The sequence below is a fragment of the Diabrotica virgifera genome, chromosome 1 (genome assembly GCF_917563875.1).
Source record: "Diabrotica virgifera virgifera chromosome 1, PGI_DIABVI_V3a".
In the NCBI taxonomy this organism is placed as follows: Eukaryota; Metazoa; Arthropoda; class Insecta; order Coleoptera; family Chrysomelidae; genus Diabrotica; species Diabrotica virgifera.
Genome location: NC_065443.1, coordinates 264,879,282 through 264,899,658, shown reverse-complemented (window position 1 = coordinate 264,899,658; position 20,377 = coordinate 264,879,282). Strand labels below are relative to the sequence as shown.

The following is a 20,377-nucleotide window of genomic DNA, read 5'->3' as shown; positions in this document are numbered from 1 at the left end:
TATGTGATTTACAAAAACAAGAGATTATTTAAAATTTTACTGTTAATTTTGTGCTAATGTACATTAGCACAGATTGGCTATACATACTTTATATGGTATAAAATGTCTGATGATGTAATACAAAATCTCAGTTTAAATATAGGAAATACAAAGAGATTTTAAGGCTGGTAGCCCAAGTGTGACGTCACAACTTTCGTATTATTATTATTTATCACTTTGTAAACCAAGGTTGAAAAGCCAGAGATTTGCCAAAGATTTGCCTAATCGCGAACCTATTTAATTCCTATAAAGTTGAAATTTTGCTTCCTCTGTTGCTTTTTCTGCTTAATTGTAGTGTTCTTAAGATAATACCACCATAATTCAGTCTTAAATTTATATGAACTAAAGTTTTTTAATGATATTCACCAAGCAAAGGTTAGGAACTTTAGTTAACCATTGTATTTTGTATAATAAAAATGATAATGTGCTTTGTCCCGGATTGTAAACACTATTTATAGTGAAAGGGGGATAGGTAGATTCTTTGTTTTTCCAAAGAATCTGGTTGAAAAGAAGAGGTGATTTCATTACTAAGCTATGAAAATATAGAGAAGAAAAAGAACTGAATTTATCGCCCATGGGGGACGGCTTACAAATTATGCCACCATGGGGAGCACTGTCAACATGGCATATCCCCTCCATGTTAACCCACACAGTGGATAGTAGCATCCATATTATTAATAACATTCCCAGTAAAGTCAGTTCGCTAATCTGAGACACAACTGTCTAGTGACATTGGTAATTTATTTTTTGGGAAGTTAGGTTGCTAGACGTGACTGGAAATTACTACACAACCAAACATGCCTGCTCATAACCAATATTATTAATAGTAAACAGACAGAAATAACATAAATGTTACGCCAATTAATAATTATTTATTTACATTTACACCATTATAACGTATTGATAATAAATGAGAAAATTATTTATTGTACAAAATAAAAATATTTTGTAGAAATAAATTCCACAAAATTTTATGAGTTTAGTATACACTCCCACTATTTCCAATAATTCTTTTTTAATGAAAGATTAAGTTGATTTGAGCAGTTAATAGTATGGGGTAGGAAGTTTTGTAAAAAATTGAAGAAAAAGAAATTACAAAGAAGAAATTTCAGAATTTTTGTGTTGTATGTTTCCCATTCCGAATGTGTCAAAATGAATTTCGGCTGAGCGAATATGTCAACTATACAGAATTCGCTCAGCCGAGATTCATTTTGACACATTCGGAATAGGAAACATACAGCACAAAAATTCCTACCTCATACTATTAACTGCTCAAATCAACTTAATCTTCCATTAACCGCTTAACGCACACATTTATTTGCAAAAATACGTCAAAAAATTACCATTTATTTTATTACAGTAAAATAAACTACGAACAAGACTATTGTCACTAGATATAATCTAAAGAAAAAAAACGCATATTTTATTAGAAAAATATAAAATAACAAATACCCTCATGCGCTCACCCGAGTTAACTCGGTCGTAACTTTTTACATACAAAATACTACAAGTAAGAGAAGAAAATCGCAATTATTCAAGTATAATACTTTTAAATATTGCTAACAGTGTGATACACTCTAAAACAAGGGGTTATACACAGAGGTACGTCACAGTAAAGGTAGAACGTGACGTCAGCAAAATAGAATTCTACTCATCGTGCTCCCACCCCAGTCGGCAGTCGATCGTAGAAAGTTTAAAATTAGAAACGAGAAAACAAGAGGGCACGGGCGCCCATATAAAAATTTTTAGGGGGGGCCAGACGTGAAGATATTGCAGATTACATTTCGTATACTTTGGATAACCATATATAGTTTAAAGCAACCGAAAAGCTAGGGGGGCACGGCCCCCCTGCCATAGGTATGGGTGCCCACGCAAGTTGGGATACCGTTATTTAGCGCTAGAGGAGTTAAAACGCGTAGACGCCTTATATATCGTACAAATATTTTAAACACGAGTTAACTCGGTTAAGCGAAAATAGAAACGTAGTTTAAACCCGAGTTAACTCGGGTAAGCACGTTAAGCGGTTAAAAAAAGAAGAATTATTGGAAATAGTGAGGGTGTAATTCGGCCACATTATGTGTAATGAAAAATACCGACTGCTACAGTTGATTCTACAAGGCAATGTTGAGGGCAGGAGAGGCCCTGGACGTAGACGTATATCCTAGCTGGCCAATCTTAGAAAGTGGACTGGTCTAACGTCAACTGATCTATTTCGAGCTGCCGTAAATAGAATAAGATGGGTCAATGTGGTCGCCAACATCTCCAGAAGATAGGCACCTTTAAAAGAAGTGAGGGTGTATACTTTACCCATAATATTTTGAAGAATTTATTTCTACAATATCTTTTTATTTTGAACAATAAATAATTTTCTCATTTTTTCTCAATACTTATTGATTAGCGTAAGGTTTATGTTATTTATGTCTGTTTACTATTAATAATACTGGTTGTGAGCAGGTATGTTTGGTTGTGGAGCAATTTCCAGTCTAGTCTAGCAACCTAACTTCCCAAAAAATAAATTACCAATGTACAGACAGCTGTGCCTCAGCTGAGAGAATTCAGTATACCAATCCTTTTCATTTTATCAGTACATTTTTTCAGTATACAGTAGAGCATCGATTATCCGAACTAATTGGGGGACATAGGTGTTCGGAAAACCGATTTGTTCGGATAATCGAACTACAATATATTGATACATATTTATAGTCATACATATTTATCCACAATTGAATAAAAGCCATATTTATATACCTACATATTTATTTATATCTTGATAATGACAACTAGCAACTAAACAAAAAAGTGCAGTCTTTGCAACAACATAATTATTTTTGGATACAATATTGAAGAAAATTGAAGATATTTTAAGCGTCAATTACTAACGCTTGCTTGGTTCGGCTTGATCGGAGTCGATAGTTCGAATAAGCGGTTGTTCGGTTGATCGACGTTCGGATAATCGACGCTCTACTGTACCTATTTCTTATTGACTACTGACACTTTTGCAACACTTTTTGTAAATTTTATAAAAAATATTTTAGAATGCAATTTTCCGATAATTTATTTGTTGAATATTCATAAAGGATTACGGATTAGATTACCTGAATATAAATAATATATTTTATAATTAAGTTCAACACTGTTGATTTGGGCTAAAAAATATTTTTTTATACCTATGTCAACTACGAGTACAGCTGGCTCCTAAAAAAACTGATACAACTCTTAAAGCGTATTTTGTAGAAAATTAAGCAGTGTATTTTGAAGGATAAAAACTTACAAGCTTTTTCCAATACTTCTTTTGTTTTCTTTTCATTAAATTGATATTCAGACTCGTTTTTGTTAAGTCTATTTTCAGCTATCGTAAAACAATTGCCACAAAACCACTTTAAATTAACACAATCTTGTTTAATTTTTAACACTTGATCTTTCACTTTAGCACAATGCAAATGATATGGTTTAATACACAAATCGCAAACGATATACTTATTATTTACAATAAAATTATCAGCACATTGGACACACGTCTGTATGCCCGGCGCCATCTTTGACTACTTAAAGTAGCATGTTCTACTTAAAGTAGCATGATTACTTAAAGTTCTTTGCTAGCATGTGGAGTCATTTTTTTGAGGTTGAACAGAATAGTTAATTGATCTTATTGAAAATAATGGTACACTAACAAACTGTCAGCGTCAATGGAGCGATGTTGTAAAAACGAAAAAAACCGAACCACTTATAAAACCAAAAAATCAAAATCAAAATTGTTTAACAACAAAAACTGTATTAGCACAAAAATTTAGTCCAGTTGATATAAATGTGTCGGTTGAAAATGTTAAATCTTGTGCTAAAGGGTCGATTGCAATTCATTGTAATAATAAGGAGTCTTTGGATAATTTGAAAATTAATGCTGAAAAAGTTCTTGGAGCAGATTATGAGATAAAAATTGCAAGTATATCTAAACCTAAGATCAAGATCATAAATGTCCACGAAAAAGACATTGAAGATATTGACAGCTTTGTTGATAGTTTTAAAAAACAAAATTTGACTGATGGTATAGAAACTTACATTAAAATATTACGTAAATATAAATCGAAAACTAATAGCCGTAATGCACTTAATGTAATAGTGGAAATTTCAGCAGATATATTTAATAATCTAATTAATGAAAAGGAAAAAATACATATAGGATGGAATAGCTACAGATTTTTTGAACACGTAAATATTATTCGTTGTTTTCGGTGCTGGAAGTTTGGACATTTTGCAGATAAATGTACTTCACAGGATGTTTGTCCATTATGTGGAGGTCAACACAAAAAAGATGAGTGCAGAATTACTAACGATAATTTTACTTGTGTTAACTGTAAATATGCAAATGAAACTCTTAAACTTAAACAGGTTAATTATAACCATAATTTATTTGATAGAAATTGTAGTAGTTATCAAAGACAGTTATTAAAAGCCAAAGAAAGAATAGGGTATTGTTGTATTTTCATTTAAATTTGAATTAACTTATTTACACGAGGAAGGCAAATAGTCCCAACAGGACCAAGCAGGACCTCTTTGCGCCTCATTTAATTCATCGTTTTATTCTTTTTTGCTTGAGTTTGGGTTTTTTATTGAACCGGTGTCAGAACTCCTTTAGAAAACAAAGAATCAGCCCCTATTTGAGATCCTAACATCAAAGATCGCACATTTTGGTCACTTCGAACGTGGATATTGTTTTTTTGAGGTGTTTTGATAGTCGGTTTTTAAAGAATTTAAACTTTATTGCTTTTATAATTAATTGTTCAATTATTGTTGGGGTGGCTTGTTTTTCCTCGCTTGTATACAATATTGCTTGTTAACAATTAATTTTGAATAATATAATAAAATTTGCATTTTGAAATAACGCCCAAAAAACATTGCGTACAGTTTTTGCTTCTTTTCTTGTGTAGCAGGTAATGTCAATTGGTTAACCTTGAATGAATTTACAGGTATTCAATAGGTACATAGAATTTTGTAAGTTTCTAATTTTAAAGTCAGTTTGCGGCCGCTTGATAAAAATTCTTGTTTTTTGATAAATTATTAAATTTAATTGTTTAGGTCATTAAACTTGTAAAATATTAGCTATTTGAATTTATTTATAGTTAAAATTGCGTTCTCTTTATGCCAGTGGCAGCTTGACCAGGGGATCGTTGATTATTTGTATTTTTAATTTTATCGTTGATTACGTTAAATAAATTTTTATTCTTTTTTCTCCACAATGGCTGACAAATTGAAAAAATATACCTTTCAAAGGAGAATGGCAATGAACGATTTAGAAACGTTATTGTCTTTATCCAATTCTGCTCTTACAGAGGTTCATAAGCAGTCGCTTTTTCGTGTTCGGTACTCAGAATTAGACGATGTTTTGGAGAGTTTTAATAAAAATCATCAAAACATCGTTACAAATCTTTTGAACTCTGAACCTACGGATGCTCAATTAGATTCTGAGGACATTATTCGTTCCCAATTTTTGAATGATTATTATCAGATCAAGGCTAATTTCGCGGATCTCTTTGAAGATGATGATAATAGTCAAAAGAATGAGGAAAATATCGCCGCTTCGAATGCAGTACAACCTCCTAGTAATGTTCGCTTGCCCCAGTTAGAATTAGTTAAATTTTCCGGTGATTTTACGTCAGCAATTACTTTTTTTGACTTGTTCGATGCGCTTGTGCACCGTAGACCTAACGTTGATGATACGGAAAAATTAACGTATTTGATTCAAAGTTTAGAAGGGCCTCCTTTAAAGTTAGCTAAATCCCTGCCTTTAGCTAGAGAAAATTATGTTAGGATTTATGATAAATTAAAAAATAGGTATTTAAATAAACGTTTGCGTGCAATGGCACATTGGTGCAAAATTGAAGAAGCTCCCGCAACTATGTTTAAGAATTCTGATAGTTATAGTAATTTAATTGATACCTTTTCGGAAAATTTATCAGCTTTAGAAAATTTGGGTTATAAAATTTCGGATTTTGTGTTAGCTTACAAAATTCTCACCAAGCTTGACGAGGAGACTCACCAACGTTTTGAATTATTACATGGGTCTAGTGAAATGCCTACTTTTATTCAATTATCTGATTTCCTAGAAAGTCAATGCATTTCGTTTGACTCATCCTTGTTGTCGCCTTGTTCTCCCAAGGATTCTAATAGAAAAAATAAATCGCCTTCTAAACACAATGCAAATAAAAATGGTTCTAAAGTCAATAATCGCTATAGTTTTTTTTCGAAGCCTAATGCGACGACTTGTTTGTTATGTTCTGCCGATCACCATTTAAAAGATTGTTCTTTATTTTTAAATAAATCTCCTTATGAACGGTACAACGCTTGTAAGAGAATGCGTCTTTGTTTTAAATGTTTAGAAAAACACGATTCTCGTAGTTGTAGTGTCACCTCTCGTTGTGGTCATTGTAATTCATCCCACCATAGTCTTTTACATTTTAACAGTTCTGAAAATGCCACTCCCGGCGCTACTTTTGTTGCTGCCGCTCCGACTACTGCTTCTTCTGATGCTCAGGTTAATAATGGAACATTGAGCTCACACGCTGCATCATTAGGTAGTGTTGCCTCAAAAAACTCGAGCGTTTTGTTAGCTACTGCTGTGGTAGAAATTATGGATGGTTGTGGATTGTATCAACCTGTCCGAGCTTTAATTGATGGGGGCAGCTTGACCTCTTTTGTATCTCAGTCTTGTATTCGTCAGTTAGGTATTAGACATTCTTCTGCTACCTTATCGGTACAAGGTATTGGTGCTATAAAAAGTACAGTGGTTGGTCGAGTTGATCTTCAGATAAAACCTGTGGATAGAGTGGATCCTATTTTTAATTGTGAGGCGTTTGTGTTGCCAAAAATTTGTGAGGACCTACCCGTTGTTAGTTTGGATGTTGGGCATTGGTCTTATATTGCTAATTTAAAGTTGGCAGATCCTCGGTTTCATCTATATGGTAAGGTGGACTTATTGCTTGGAGCTGATATCTTTTCTCAGTTATTATTAGAAGGTAAAGTTCAAACTCCTAGAGGTAAATATGCCTGATGCTCTTAATACCGTTTTTGGCTATGTCCTTATGGGTCCCTGTAGTTCGGTTCCTATGACATCTGCCACCTCGTTGTTTTGTCACGTGGATCAAATGGTTTCGTTGGAGGAGTCTGTAAAGCAGTTTTGGAGTTTAGAAACTGTTCCTGAAGTAGAATGTTCAGCTCCTGAAGATATTCTTTGTGAGAAAAATTTTGTTGAGAATGTTTGTCGAGACGGCTCTGGTCGTTATACCGTTGCTCTACCTTTCAGGGAATTATCTCCTGTTTTTCCAGGAATGTTTGAGTTAGCTGTAAATCGTTTTCTTTCCTTAGAAAAAAGGCTTTTGAAAAATCCTAGTGTTTATCAGGAATATTGTACCTTTATGAAAGATTATTTGGATTTGCATCATATGGAGCTTGTGTCAGAAACTTCTCGTCCATTATCTTGTTACTATATTCCTCACCATGCTGTATTAAAACCTGATAGTTTGACTACCAAGTTGCGAGTTGTATTTAATGCTTCTGCTCGAATTGGAAATCAGAATTCTCTTAATCAGTGCTTGTTTACTGGAAAGAAACTACAACAAGATATTTTAACTATTTTATTGGGTTTTCGACTTCATAAATATGTCTTATCCACGGATATTAAGCAGATGTATAGGCAGATACGAGTTGAGAAAAGTCATTGTGATTATCAGAGGATTGTTTTTAGATTCTCTCCTGATGAAGAGTTACAAGAATTTCGGCTATTAACAGTAACTTATGGTGTATTGTCTGCTCCTTTTCTTGCTTTAAGGACTTTGTTGCAGCTGAGTGAAGATGAAGGTAGAGAGTTTCCCCTTGCCGCTGAAGTTTTGCGTACGAGTACTTATGTTGACGATATAGTTTGTGGTGGTGATACCTTAGAAATTGCGCTAGATCTTCGGAATGAGTTAATATCCTTGTTATCTCGAGGTCAGTTTGAATTGCGTAAGTGGTCGAGCAATGATATGCGATTATTAGAAGGTCTACCGGAGTCGCATATTGGTAAGAAACCTATTTCCTTTGATGATAATAGTTGTTCGTCACCTCTAAAAATCCTTGGACTTGTATGGAATGCACAGTTGGATTGTTTTTCTTTTGAAGTGACAGCTCTGGACAAATCTTGTACTAAGAGAAGTATGTTGTCTGAATTGGCCCGAGTGTTTGATCCTGTAGGGTTTCTAGCTCCCATGACTTTGTTCACGAAGCACCTTATCCAACGTTTATGGTTGTCCGGAATCGACTGGGATGAATCTCCTCCAGACTCAATTTGTAAAGTTTGGAACCATTATAAGGAACAACTGTTATCCCTTGCACAGCTTGAAATACCTAGGTGCATGTTCGTGTCCAGGTATATTTGTTGTCAGGTACATGGGTTTTGTGACAGTAGTGAAAAGGGTTATGCCGCTGTTATTTATTTGCGTTTTGTTCTACCAGATGGTCAGGTTTGTGTCTTTTTTGTTTGCGCGAAGTCAAAAGTGGCTCCCATAAGAACTGTAAGCATTCCACGTTTGGAGCTGTCCGCTGCAGTTCTACTATCTAAACTCATGCAGTTTGTAGTCAGAGTATTAGATCCTAAACTTAAAATCGAAAAATTGGTAGCTTGGTCCGATTCTCAGGTAGCTCTAAGTTGGATAAAATCCTCTCCTCATCGTTGGAAAACTTTTGTTTCTAACCGGGTTTCATATATACAGGAACGCCTTTCTCCTAATAGTTGGTTTTATGTTCCTTCTGCTCAGAATGCCGCTGATTTGGCTTCCAGAGGTGTTTTAGACGCTTTCCATTCCAGACGCTTCCTATTGCTTTTCTGAGTGTGCTGAAATGCTTGATGAAGAGCGTACGGTAACTTTGGCTTGTGTTAATGATGATAATTTTCTTGAGAATCTATTGAATGACCTTTCCGATTTCTCGTTTATACGACGACTTATAGCTTGGATCTTAAGGTTTGCTTGGAATTTAAAATTCCCCAATGATAAGAGAGAAGGTCCCTTAAGTTCAAAGGAACTTTATGAGTCGTTGATTATGCTAGTTAAATATACTCAACATCGATATTTTGAAAGGGAGTTCGAGGGAAATGTTTTTTCCAAACCTTTTCGAAAGTTGTCCTGCTTTATCGATGATCAAGGAGTATTACGGGTTGGCAGTCGTCTTAGATATTTGTCTGTTTCGATTGATAAGAAATTTCCTTGCATCCTACCTCGCGAAAGTCGATTAACTTATTTGCTGATTGATTATTACCATAAACGATACTGTCATGCTGGGCTGCGTACAGTTAGTTTTTTGCTTGCCCAGTCATTTTGGATTTTGTCTCCTACGCGTGCTATACGCTCGGTTTTGTCAAAATGTATACAGTGTTGGAGGCCCAATCCTAGAAATTACCAACCTCCAATGGGTAACTTACCCCTAGTTAGAATTTCCCAGGTTAAACCCTTTCTGAATTCAGGTATGGATTTTGGTGGACCGTTTTATGTTGTGATGAATCGGTATCGAGGAGCTAAATCTTGTAAGGTGTATCTTTGCCTCTTTGTTTGCATGCCACCAAAGCTCTTCATTTAGAGTTAGCTAGTGATTTATCGAGTGAGACTTTTCTCTCTGCTTTGCAGCGTTTCATAGCTCGTCGTGGTAGGGTTGATAATTTATATTCTGATCGTGGCAGTAATTTTGTTGGCGCTGCTAAATACCTTAACCTCATGAAAAATGCTGCTTCAAATGAAAATATTTCCTTCCATTCTAATGCTGCATCTGCTGCCCACTTTGGCGGTTTATGGGAGGCGGGAATAAAGTCAGTAAAGACGCACCTAGCTCGCGTTATAGGCGATCAGATCTTGTCATATGAGGAACTAAACACGGTCGTAATTCAGATTGAATCGTATCTTAATTCTAGGCCCTTGACCCCTATAAGTTCTGATCCTAATGATTTGTCAGTTCTAACGCCGGGTAATTTTTTAAATCTAGAACCTCTTTCGGCTGTGTTTGAACCTCTTGATGGAGCGTATATTCCTGCATCTCATTTGATGAGATGGAAGTTAATAAATCAAATGCATAAAACTTTTTGGGAACGCTGGAGCAAAGAATATTTGCATACTTTGCATCAGCGCAGTAAATGGACTTCATCCGATAATTTAAAACCTATCGAACTAGGAACGATGGTCCTTATAAAGGATGATAATATCCCTCCGTCGCAATGGCGTTTGGGACGAATATCCCAAGTATTTCCGGGACAGGATGGAATTATAAGAGTTGCGGATGTTAAGACCACAAAGGGAATTCTTCGACGCCCCCTGGTCAAGCTGTGTCCTCTGCCTATCTAAATAATTCCTTAGTTTTTTTGTTGATCTTGTTATTAGTATGATATTGTTTAATTTTTTTTGGATTTATTCCAAAGTGCCATGATTTAAGTTATTTTTTTTTGTTTATTAGCTTGTAATAGTTTTAAAATGCACCATTCAAAGCTGCATTTTGGTGGGGGAGAATGTTGTATTTTCATTTAAATTTGAATTAACTTATTTACACGAGGAAGGCAAATAGTCCCAACTCTAGTTATTTTGCTTTTATCGCGATAGAAAAGAGGTTTGCTTTAATGAGTGCAAAAACTGGAGCCTAGTAGTGTTCGTCAAAAGTAAGAGAAGCTAGTGCCTCTACAATCAATGGCTCGCAAGTTGTTCTACAATCAACAGCTCGTAAGTTGCTACTCAACCAACGGCTCGCTAGTTTGCCGGTGTAAAAGCCTAGCTTGTAAGGCTTTTTTTGTGTACGGACTTGGTGCAGTGTTAAATGCAGGTGAGGGCCCTCTTGAAGACCAAATGCAGGGATTGAATTGGTAAGTGGACCTCTTTGCGCCTCATTTAATTCATTATTCTATTCCTTTTTTGCTCATGTTTAAGTTTTTTATTGAACCGGTGTCAGAGCTCCTTTAGAAAACAAAGAATCAGCCCCTATTTGAGATCCTAACATCAAAGATCGCACAGGTATAATATCTAGCCATCAAAGACGCCTTCAAATATTACACGCACAAATAAAAAGTGTACAGATAATCTTCTTCTTTCTTGTATTAATGCTGAAAGTTACTATAAATATTGCGATAAAATCAAACTTTATGTTCAGGTATATGACCCACACATTTTATGTTTAACAGAAACTTGTATCACTAGCGATTTTTCAGATTCTGAGCTACAGATCCCTGAATATGTAATGGCGCGTTGTGATTCTAGTAGTCGTCATACAGGAGGAGTTCTAATTTATACGAAAGAATACATAAAAGTCAATAATATCAAAACATTTATTATTGACAAGAGTTTGTGGGTTTTGTCTTTGGATGTTGTAATTAATGGATCATATTATGGAATAGTGGGTATTTATAGATCGCCAAGTGGTAGTATAAGTGAATTCATTGATGTATTTTTTAAGTGGATGGATGATTATTATGAATCACATAGTAGTTGTAGTATAGTCATTGCTGGAGATTTCAACATACATTATGATAAAAATTGTAAGGGTAAAAGTAAATTGAAAGAATATATAGAAAATAATGGAATGCAGCAACTTGTAAATGAATATACAAGAATTTTTAAAGATTCAAAATCTATGATTGATCTTGTCATAAGTAATGACTATACGTTAACTGCTCATGTAGAAAAAAAATTACATAATATCTGATCACTGTATTGTCCATGTGCTCAATAATAAAGTAACTAAAAGTGAAGTCATTGAAACAAAACAAATTCGTTCTAAAATAATATATGATAATATGGTAAACATGTTGATTGAAAAAGATTGGGCATATTCTTCGTTAAACATCGATGAAGTTACTGATACTTTCATCAATAATATCGTAGATGTTTTGAATAGAGTGTCACCAGTTAAAACTGTGGGAGTTAAGAACTTTGGTAATAAATGGTTTGACAGCACTTGTAAATTGGCAGTTAAGAATAAAAATCTTGCTTATAAAAGATTTTTGTTTACAAACGATTGCGTAGATTGGAATAACTATAAAATTGAAAGAAATAACTGTGTTAGAATTTTAAAACAAGTTAAAATTAGATTTTATGAGTCAAATATTGATAGGAATAGGGGTAATTCTAAACAAATGTGGAAACATCTCAAACAGTTAGTAGGAACTAATAAAACTATATCACAATTTCAAAGTCTTGAACATGAAGGTGTAACATATAGTGTAAATTTGGCAAACATATTAAATCAATATTATGTTGATAGTATTAAAGATATTATTGTAAGTTTTGACCAAAATAGTGATATTAATTTAAATTTGCAGACAGTTGTTTCATCTGATGTAAATTTTGAAACTTTTGAGAGCATATCACTAAACCAACTATATGATATAATCAAATTACAATATAAAAAAAATAGTACGGATGAAGTAGGTCTTGATATTATCAAAAATCTATTTCATGTGTTAGGTTATCCTTTATTAAATTTAATTAATATGAGTTTAGAGAAGGGCCTGGTGCCCAAGCAATTTAAAATATCAACTATAGTTCCTGTTCCAAAAGTTCCTAATACTAATAAACTTGATCAATTACGTCCAATAAATATGCTCCCATTTTGTGAAAAAGTTTTAGAAATTGTGGTGTACAATCAGCTGATTAAATTTATTACTTCAAATAATATCCTGTATAATTACCAGTCTGGATTTAGAAATTCTCATTCATGTGAGACCGCATTACAGTTAGTTGTCTCAGATATGAAAAGTATTTTAGATACGACAGGGGTCGGTATATGCGCAGTTTTTATAGATCTCAAAAGAGCATTTGAAACAATAGATCGTCATATACTTCTTTTGAAATTAAAGAAATATGGTTTTAACGGGACAGTTTTTAATTGGCTGGAAAATTATCTGTCAAATAGGTACCAAAGGACTAAATTAAATAGTGAAATGTCAAATCCACATTTAAATGATATTGGTGTGCCGCAAGGCAGTGTACTTGGACCTCTACTTTTCATATTATACATTAATGATTTGGGAAACGTATTAAGCAAATGTAAAATTCATCTTTTTGCTGATGACACATTAATATATTTTTATGGGGAAGATTTTGTTGATGTAGTGGACACGATGAATCGTGAATTGCATTTATTAACTGAAAGATTTAAGTTAAACAGATTGAAAGTCAATGAGTTAAAATCCAAATACATGTTTATTGGTAATAATACTCGTTTCGGGAAATTCTTAAGTTTGGATGTTCACATTAAATTAAATAATGAAAAAATTGAAATGGTTCAGGAAATAAAGTATTTGGGATTCATATTGGATAGGGAACTAACTTTTAGTAAACATGTTGATTACATTTGCAGAAAGATAGGGAAAAAAATAGGTTTTTTTCGAAGAGTATCACCATTTTTGACATTTCAAACTAAATTAACAATTTATAATTCGTTAATATTACCTCACTTTTTATATTGTTGTTCATTGATTTATACAGGATGTTCTAATTATGACAGGCTTCAAATTCTCCAAAATAAGGCTATGCGAGTAATATTGAGATGCAATCGATATACTCGAATTCAAGATATGCTGAAAACTTTAAATTGGTTAAAAGTTGAACATTTTATGTATGTCCAATCTATGACATTCTTATTTAAGATGGTAAACCATTTATTGCCCGAGTATTTGAACAGTCAGTTGGTCCCGATAGCAAATGTTCATGAGCATAGCACTAGAGCTGCAAATTCAATAAATTTTTATGTTAGAACAACCAACAAGTCCAGTTCAATGAAAAGCTTGTTTCATAAAGGAATTGTACAGTTCAATAATATACCTTATCACATTAAAAATAGCCATAATGCAACTATCTTTAAGAGATTATTAGTCCATTATATTAAAACTAAGACCTAGAAACCAATTGGCAATGTTTGTTGTACTTCCAGTGTTTTTATTTTTATTTTTATTTTATTTTTTCTATTTTTACTTATATATTAAATGTTTCTGTATATTAAATTTTTGTAATACTTTATGATAATTATACAGCGCTCCTTGCCTTGTCAATTCTTATGTAATTTGTACAGGTGTGGAGTGCAATGTTTTTGTTTTGTGTATTATCTATTATGATAAATAAATAAATATCTATACTAAAAGCAATAATTGTAACGAAATTGGAAGATGGTTGGTCACTATCTGCTGTAAAGAACCATAAGGTTCTGGAAGACCAAAAATATCTACCGCTCATGAAGATAGTACGCTTTTAGGAGAGATTAGAAGAGAATCCTTTTGAAGACGCGAAAACTGCAAGAATTCAAAATAATATTAATATTTAGACCTTAATAATTATAACAATTTTTATGAATTAACATATCGACGACTTAGTGTGAAAACCTCGTATCTCAATAAATTACAATTTTACAGGAGAGGCAAAAAACTGATTTTCTGCATAATATAATCTAAAAACAAAAACTACTGTTACACATTTTAATTTGAGCACATTGAGACAAATATCTGATCTTGACGCATAGCTGAAAGTGTTAAATGTTGCTATTAAATTGAAAATACAAATATTAACTATGAAAAACACGTAAATATCCTTGCAGTATATAGAGCCTTTGTCCAAGTAACTATGATAACCTCGTATATCTTGATATACGTGTTTTTCACCTAAAATGAGGTTGTGTTTATGATTATTTACGAGGTTTTCATTTTTCATAGCTTATTGCACACCTCCAAATACTAGGTTGATACAGTACAAATCTTTTGACTTAAGGTTCACCAAATGTTTCTATATGCCGGACTACCTTTTGTTGTTCACAAAAAAACATTTCTCCAAGTCGAATTTCATAAACAAACACTCCAAATTAAGTACCAAATTCTTAGTTATAAATATACGTGGTATTCACACTAAATCAAGAGAGCAACTGATATACGTGGTTTCTTTTTTCGGCTGTAGAAAATAGTCTGGTGTATTTGAATTTTTTCTAACAGTTGCAAATAGTGAGATACAAGGTTTTCAAACTAAAACCACCAAAATGTCATTTTCGAAAAAAAAAATGAGATAGTTGTTTGTTTATTTTATTATTTGTCTGTCATAATAAATATAAAATAATGTCAAACCAATCAAATACACTCAGTTTTTTTAGAAACCAGCTGTACATTTATCTTAGGTAATTGTTGTATTTTTCCATTGTTGTAGTTTTCTTTTTATTACCTTTATAAGACTTTAAAACCTATTCCTTATTCGCTTATTACCTTTCATTCACTTCTAGACTAGAAGTTCAGAATATGTCAAATTTTTGTTTGTAAAATATTAGGGATTTATTTTTGAATGGTAAAACATTCCCAGAAAATTGCATTTAGAAATGAGTGAATATTAATTACATTTATCAATTATCTTTATTGTTAGATATCATAATTGGAACCTGTTTTTTTAGTTACTAAGTGCAGCTTTTATCAAACTCTCACATAAAAATGTTACATCAGCTGACCTGACCTAAACAATAACATTGTCCTCTTACCAGTTGTTCATATCCAAGAAAAAAGCAGCTGTGGAGTAATTAAGTTGGCTGCCAACAAGCTTTTGCAGTTGTTGAATCAATTCATCTTTGTCTGTTGTCCCCATACAACTGAACTGTTGCAAGAAGGACTGTTCAATATCCACACCTGTACCACTGACTGGTACAGGCACCTCTGGTCCATTGTCTATGTCCATATTTAGAAATTGAAGATGAATCGGCCCTAAAATCATTTAGAAATCGACAATGACCTCGCAGTTTTACTGACAATGTCCACAAAATATTAACCTTCCATTTACTTCCTATACAGAAATTATCAGTCAGAAGAAATAATAAAAAGAATCACAGTAGTAGATACTTACAATAATATTAATTTATATTTAGTATACAATCCTCCACTTGTTACAATGTTTTACCAAAATTTTCATTATATCCAAATGCAAATGTCAAAGCAAGTTTTCTGTCTTAAAAAATTAAAAAAACAAAGGCTACTGACGTCATTTTATTTAAGCATGAACTGATGAAACGTGGGACTGGATTACGTTCTGTGCATTTGTTCCGAACCCCTGTTCCGAACACAATCGCATACTCTACTTTCTGTTTATGAAAAAAAAAACAAAGAGGAATATTTTTATTTAATTAACAAAACCGTTAACTGTTCCATCTATAAATTTTAATTGAAATAAATTCCCAAAAGAACGATGTTGTTGTTTAAAATAACATAATAATAGTTGATCACATTTAAACAATTTTTCAGACAGTGGCGGATCTAGACATTTACCTTGTGGAGGAGCAACTTCCAATAACCAATCAAAAGACATAAAATAATAGTATATTAAAGTTTAAGTGGATATTGAGGTCTGTATATTGAAATAAGAGTATATTGAAATAAGAGTATATTAAAGTTTAAGTGGATATTGAGGTCTGTGAAACACTTGAGATTTTTGTAAGTTCAATGTAAATACAGATCTAGTTTTTTACGGTATGATAAAGGGAAGTGCACTAATCAAGTAGTTGGCATAATACATTTCACTGGCGAAGCGTCCATGTAACCACTGTTACCATTGGTAACAGTTAAAAATCTTGCAAATAAATATTTTATGACGATGAATAATTCTATTTACCAATATTTTTACCAATAGAAATATATTATTATATTATGTGGTAATAGTACCTAACTCAGTAAATAGCCAACTACTAGTAGACACGAAAATATTGGCGAGTTTATGTGACTCGCCGATTCAACTAACAGTTGAATTTTTTGCGGTTTTTGTCGAATTTTTGCGTTTTGAAGTTTCTTTATATTACACAAACAGTTGTTTTCACACCTAATTTTATATTGGACTTTGAAATTTTAAGGTTAAGGTATAGTATTTTTACTACAAAAGCGATATTACGTAGGTCAAAATTTTTGACGTAAGAGAACTGTCAAAACATTAGAATGTGACTTTTCATTATTGCCATGTTTATTATAAACATGGCAATAATGAAAGTCACATTCTAATGTTTTGACAGTTCTCTTACGTCAAAAATTTTGACCTACGTAATATCGCTTTTGTAGTAAAAATACTATACCTAGTAGTTATATTTTGGCAATTAGTATTTTAACATACAAAGCTAACGTCATTCACACTCACACAGTAAAGAAATGATTGTGTTTAGGTTTCCGTCAAAGTGAATAAAATAACAAAAATAAAATATGTTAATCAATTTTTTTATAAATTGTTTATTCATTTATTACTCAATAATAATAAAAAAACACTTTACTTCATCACGTTAAGTAAAGGTGGCTATGTCACTGTCAATTAGTACAGACGTTTGAAAGTAGCTCAGTGTTATATTTCAATTTTAGTTTTGTATGAACTGCCTTTTGAACTTACTTAAAGTGTGATATTAGTGTAAATTATGGTATAAAGTGAAAATAAGAATAAAAAATTACAAGCGGAAGAGGCTGTAAGTAAAAAATTTTGAAAATTAAATAATATTAAAAACTGACAACCTATAATATTTATGTAACAACTATCAAATAAAAACATTTGGCTAGAGATAGGAGTAAACATTTTGGAACTGTAGAGGTGGGCGTTACTTCTTACGGTATAATAATAAAATAATAGCTGATAAAACTAAAATGCAAGTCAATATTCCGCCAGAACCACCTGACAGGCGAAAAAATTCTATGATGTCAACAAATGAAAATAATAAGGTCATAAAAAATCTGTACACAAATAATGATAACGGAACTTTTTACGTATATATCGGAAATAAAAACGGTAATTTTGGAAAATGCACTGAATCGGGACAGCCAGAATAATATTAAAGACAGTGCCGGAGGTACAAAATAATATTACATTAATAAGAGTAACTGGTAGGAATAAAGTAAAAGTCGAACTTAATTCTTTTGAAAGTGCAAATAAATTAATAATTAATAATATAACTATAATTTATAATAATAATATAATTTATAATAATATAATAAATTAATAATTAATAACAAAAAAAGGGAGTAATTAAGTTAGTTGATAAAGACCTGGATGAGAAAGAATTAATTAATATAATTCAACCTAGATATGGATATAAATTTGAGGTAGTTAATGTAAAAAGAATTAATAGAAGAGTTAAGAATTCAGATGGAAATATAGAGCAGCGGTTCTCAATCTTTTTGAGTCAGGTACCACCAAATACTTTTTATTATTTTTTGTACCACCTAACTAGAATACCTATCTAGCTAGGTGATCTAATTACCTATAATTGTGCCCATAGTGGTGCTGATATTTTGGCTGTTTTGAGTTTTTTGTACCACCTCAAATAATGAAATGTACCACCAGTGGTACATGTACCACAGATTGAGAACCGCTGATATAGAGTATATCTCTACATCTACCATAATAGTATCTTTTAAGGGTCAAACGATACCTCAGCAGGTAATTATAGAAAAAATTATATATGAAGTCGAAGCATATATCCCCAGATTAGTTCAGTGTTTGAAATGTTTGAGATTTGGACATATAAGTTCCCAGTGTAGAGGAAAAGATAGATGTAAATATTGTAGTGAAGAACATGAGAGTAATAATTGTACCGACAAAAAAGATATAAAATTTGCACTTTGTAGCGGGAATCATATGGCAACAGATATGACGGCACGTTGTCCAGAAAGGGAAAAGCAAAAAGATATTACAAATATAATTAACTCAGAAAAACTATCTTACTATGAAGCCAACGTCAAATACAAAAAAAAAAATTCTACAGTGGTTAAAAACAATCTAGCAACTACCTCGAGTTATTATACAATAGCAAAACGGAAGAGGACTGGAAGTATTAAGGCCGCGTCCCACCATCAAATAATTTGATCAAACTGGTTTGAGCAAACTGAAAGTGACAGTTAGTGACGTCACATCCTGAGTGTTCATTGTGGATAATAATGAAAAATTTTAATTTTAAATAAAGTACAAACAAGTTGGACAACTCAGTACAAAAAATTTGATCAAACTAGACTGATAGTGAGAGCACAGATTTTTAGAATTTCAAAAAACTGCAATTGTGACGTCACTTTGACGTACTTCCGGAGTTTGCTCAAACTGTTTGATCAAAATATTTGATGGTGAGACGCGTCCTTTACGGTACAATGATAAAGGGAAGTGCACTAATCAAGTAGTTGGCATAATACATTTGGATAATGTCCCTTGCAAATTGCACGTTATCTACTAAAATTGGACGATCCGGAGAAATATACGGGACATGCGTTTCGATGTACTACGTGTATTCTGTGTCCATACTACGTCCGACAGTGGCATGACAATAAATCAAATCCAACGACAAGTAGGAGAGAAATCGGCAGCTGTGGCGACTATGGTTACGCCACTATACGCGTTGAAGAGAGTATTACCGAAGAATGTTTCAAACATTATTGGGAGTGCCATTAATGAAAGTTCAACCTCATTGGCTTCCGAGAATGTCGATAGTATAATAGTATTATTTTGAACAGCATTTCTTCTGATTTAAAAAACGGAAGTATAAATATTTCGAACAAAAAGACATATACAGTACACAGCCCAGAGCACGCCAAATAGAATTCTATTTTAGTGACGTCACGTTGCCTAGCAACCGTCGATTCTCCCATTATGAATTTCTATTTTGTGACGTCAGCAAAATAGAATTCTATTTGGCATGCTCTGGGCTCAGGTACAGTATGGTGCAAATGAAAGGAATAAATTCGTAAACCGACAACTTTAAAAAAAATACCGAAACAGGTCAATTTTATTTTTAAATTATGATATTTTGGCATACATGTTATACGAGTGACGTCATCCATCTAGGCGCGATGACGTAATCGATAATTTTCTTAAAAGAGAATAGGGGTCGTGTGCTAGCTTGCTTGAAATGTTATTCAATTCTCTATTAAGTGATATAAACATTAATATAATTATTTATACAAGGTGTCCAAAAATGTTTTTTTTAAATTAAATTAATTGACAAAAAAATAATTTATTAAACTGAAAATACACTCTATTGCTGACAGAAAAAAAATTAGTTAATTCAAAATGCATTTTATTGTCAGAAAACAGAAAAAAATGTTTATTTCACAAATAAACATTGCTCTTCGCTTAAATTCAATGTTTAAGCTAGCTCCCAGCTGCCAGCTCAAATAGGTCTATTTTTATTTTTAAATTGCCATATATTTCATACGAATGACGTCATCCATATGGACGTGATGACGTAATCGATGATTTTTTTAAAAGAGACTAGGGGTCGTGTGATAGCTCATTTGAAAGGGTATTGAATTCTATATTCAGCAGTATAAATATTAACATAATTGCTTATACACAGTGTCAAAAAA

The 20,377-nt window shown here is 32.7% G+C and overlaps 1 protein-coding gene across 2 annotated transcripts in view; it reads right to left on the bottom strand.

Annotated features, from left to right (window-relative positions):
* Nucleotides 1-16,071, bottom strand: part of LOC114344768 (protein ILRUN) — a 39,701-nt gene extending 23,630 nt beyond the window's left edge. The window contains exons 1-2 of one of the 2 annotated variants that reach the window (XM_028295608.2): nt 15,906-16,071; nt 15,547-15,766 (exon numbers count right to left, since the gene is read on the bottom strand). In XM_028295608.2, coding sequence (XP_028151409.2) covers nt 15,547-15,740 — 194 coding nt within the window. In that variant the 5' untranslated portion in view covers nt 15,741-15,766; nt 15,906-16,071. Of the gene's footprint in view, nt 1-15,546; nt 15,846-15,905 lie in introns of both variants that reach the window. The other variant, XM_028295601.2, reaches the window with a different exon arrangement.
* Nucleotides 16,072-20,377: the final 4,306 nt, after the last annotated feature.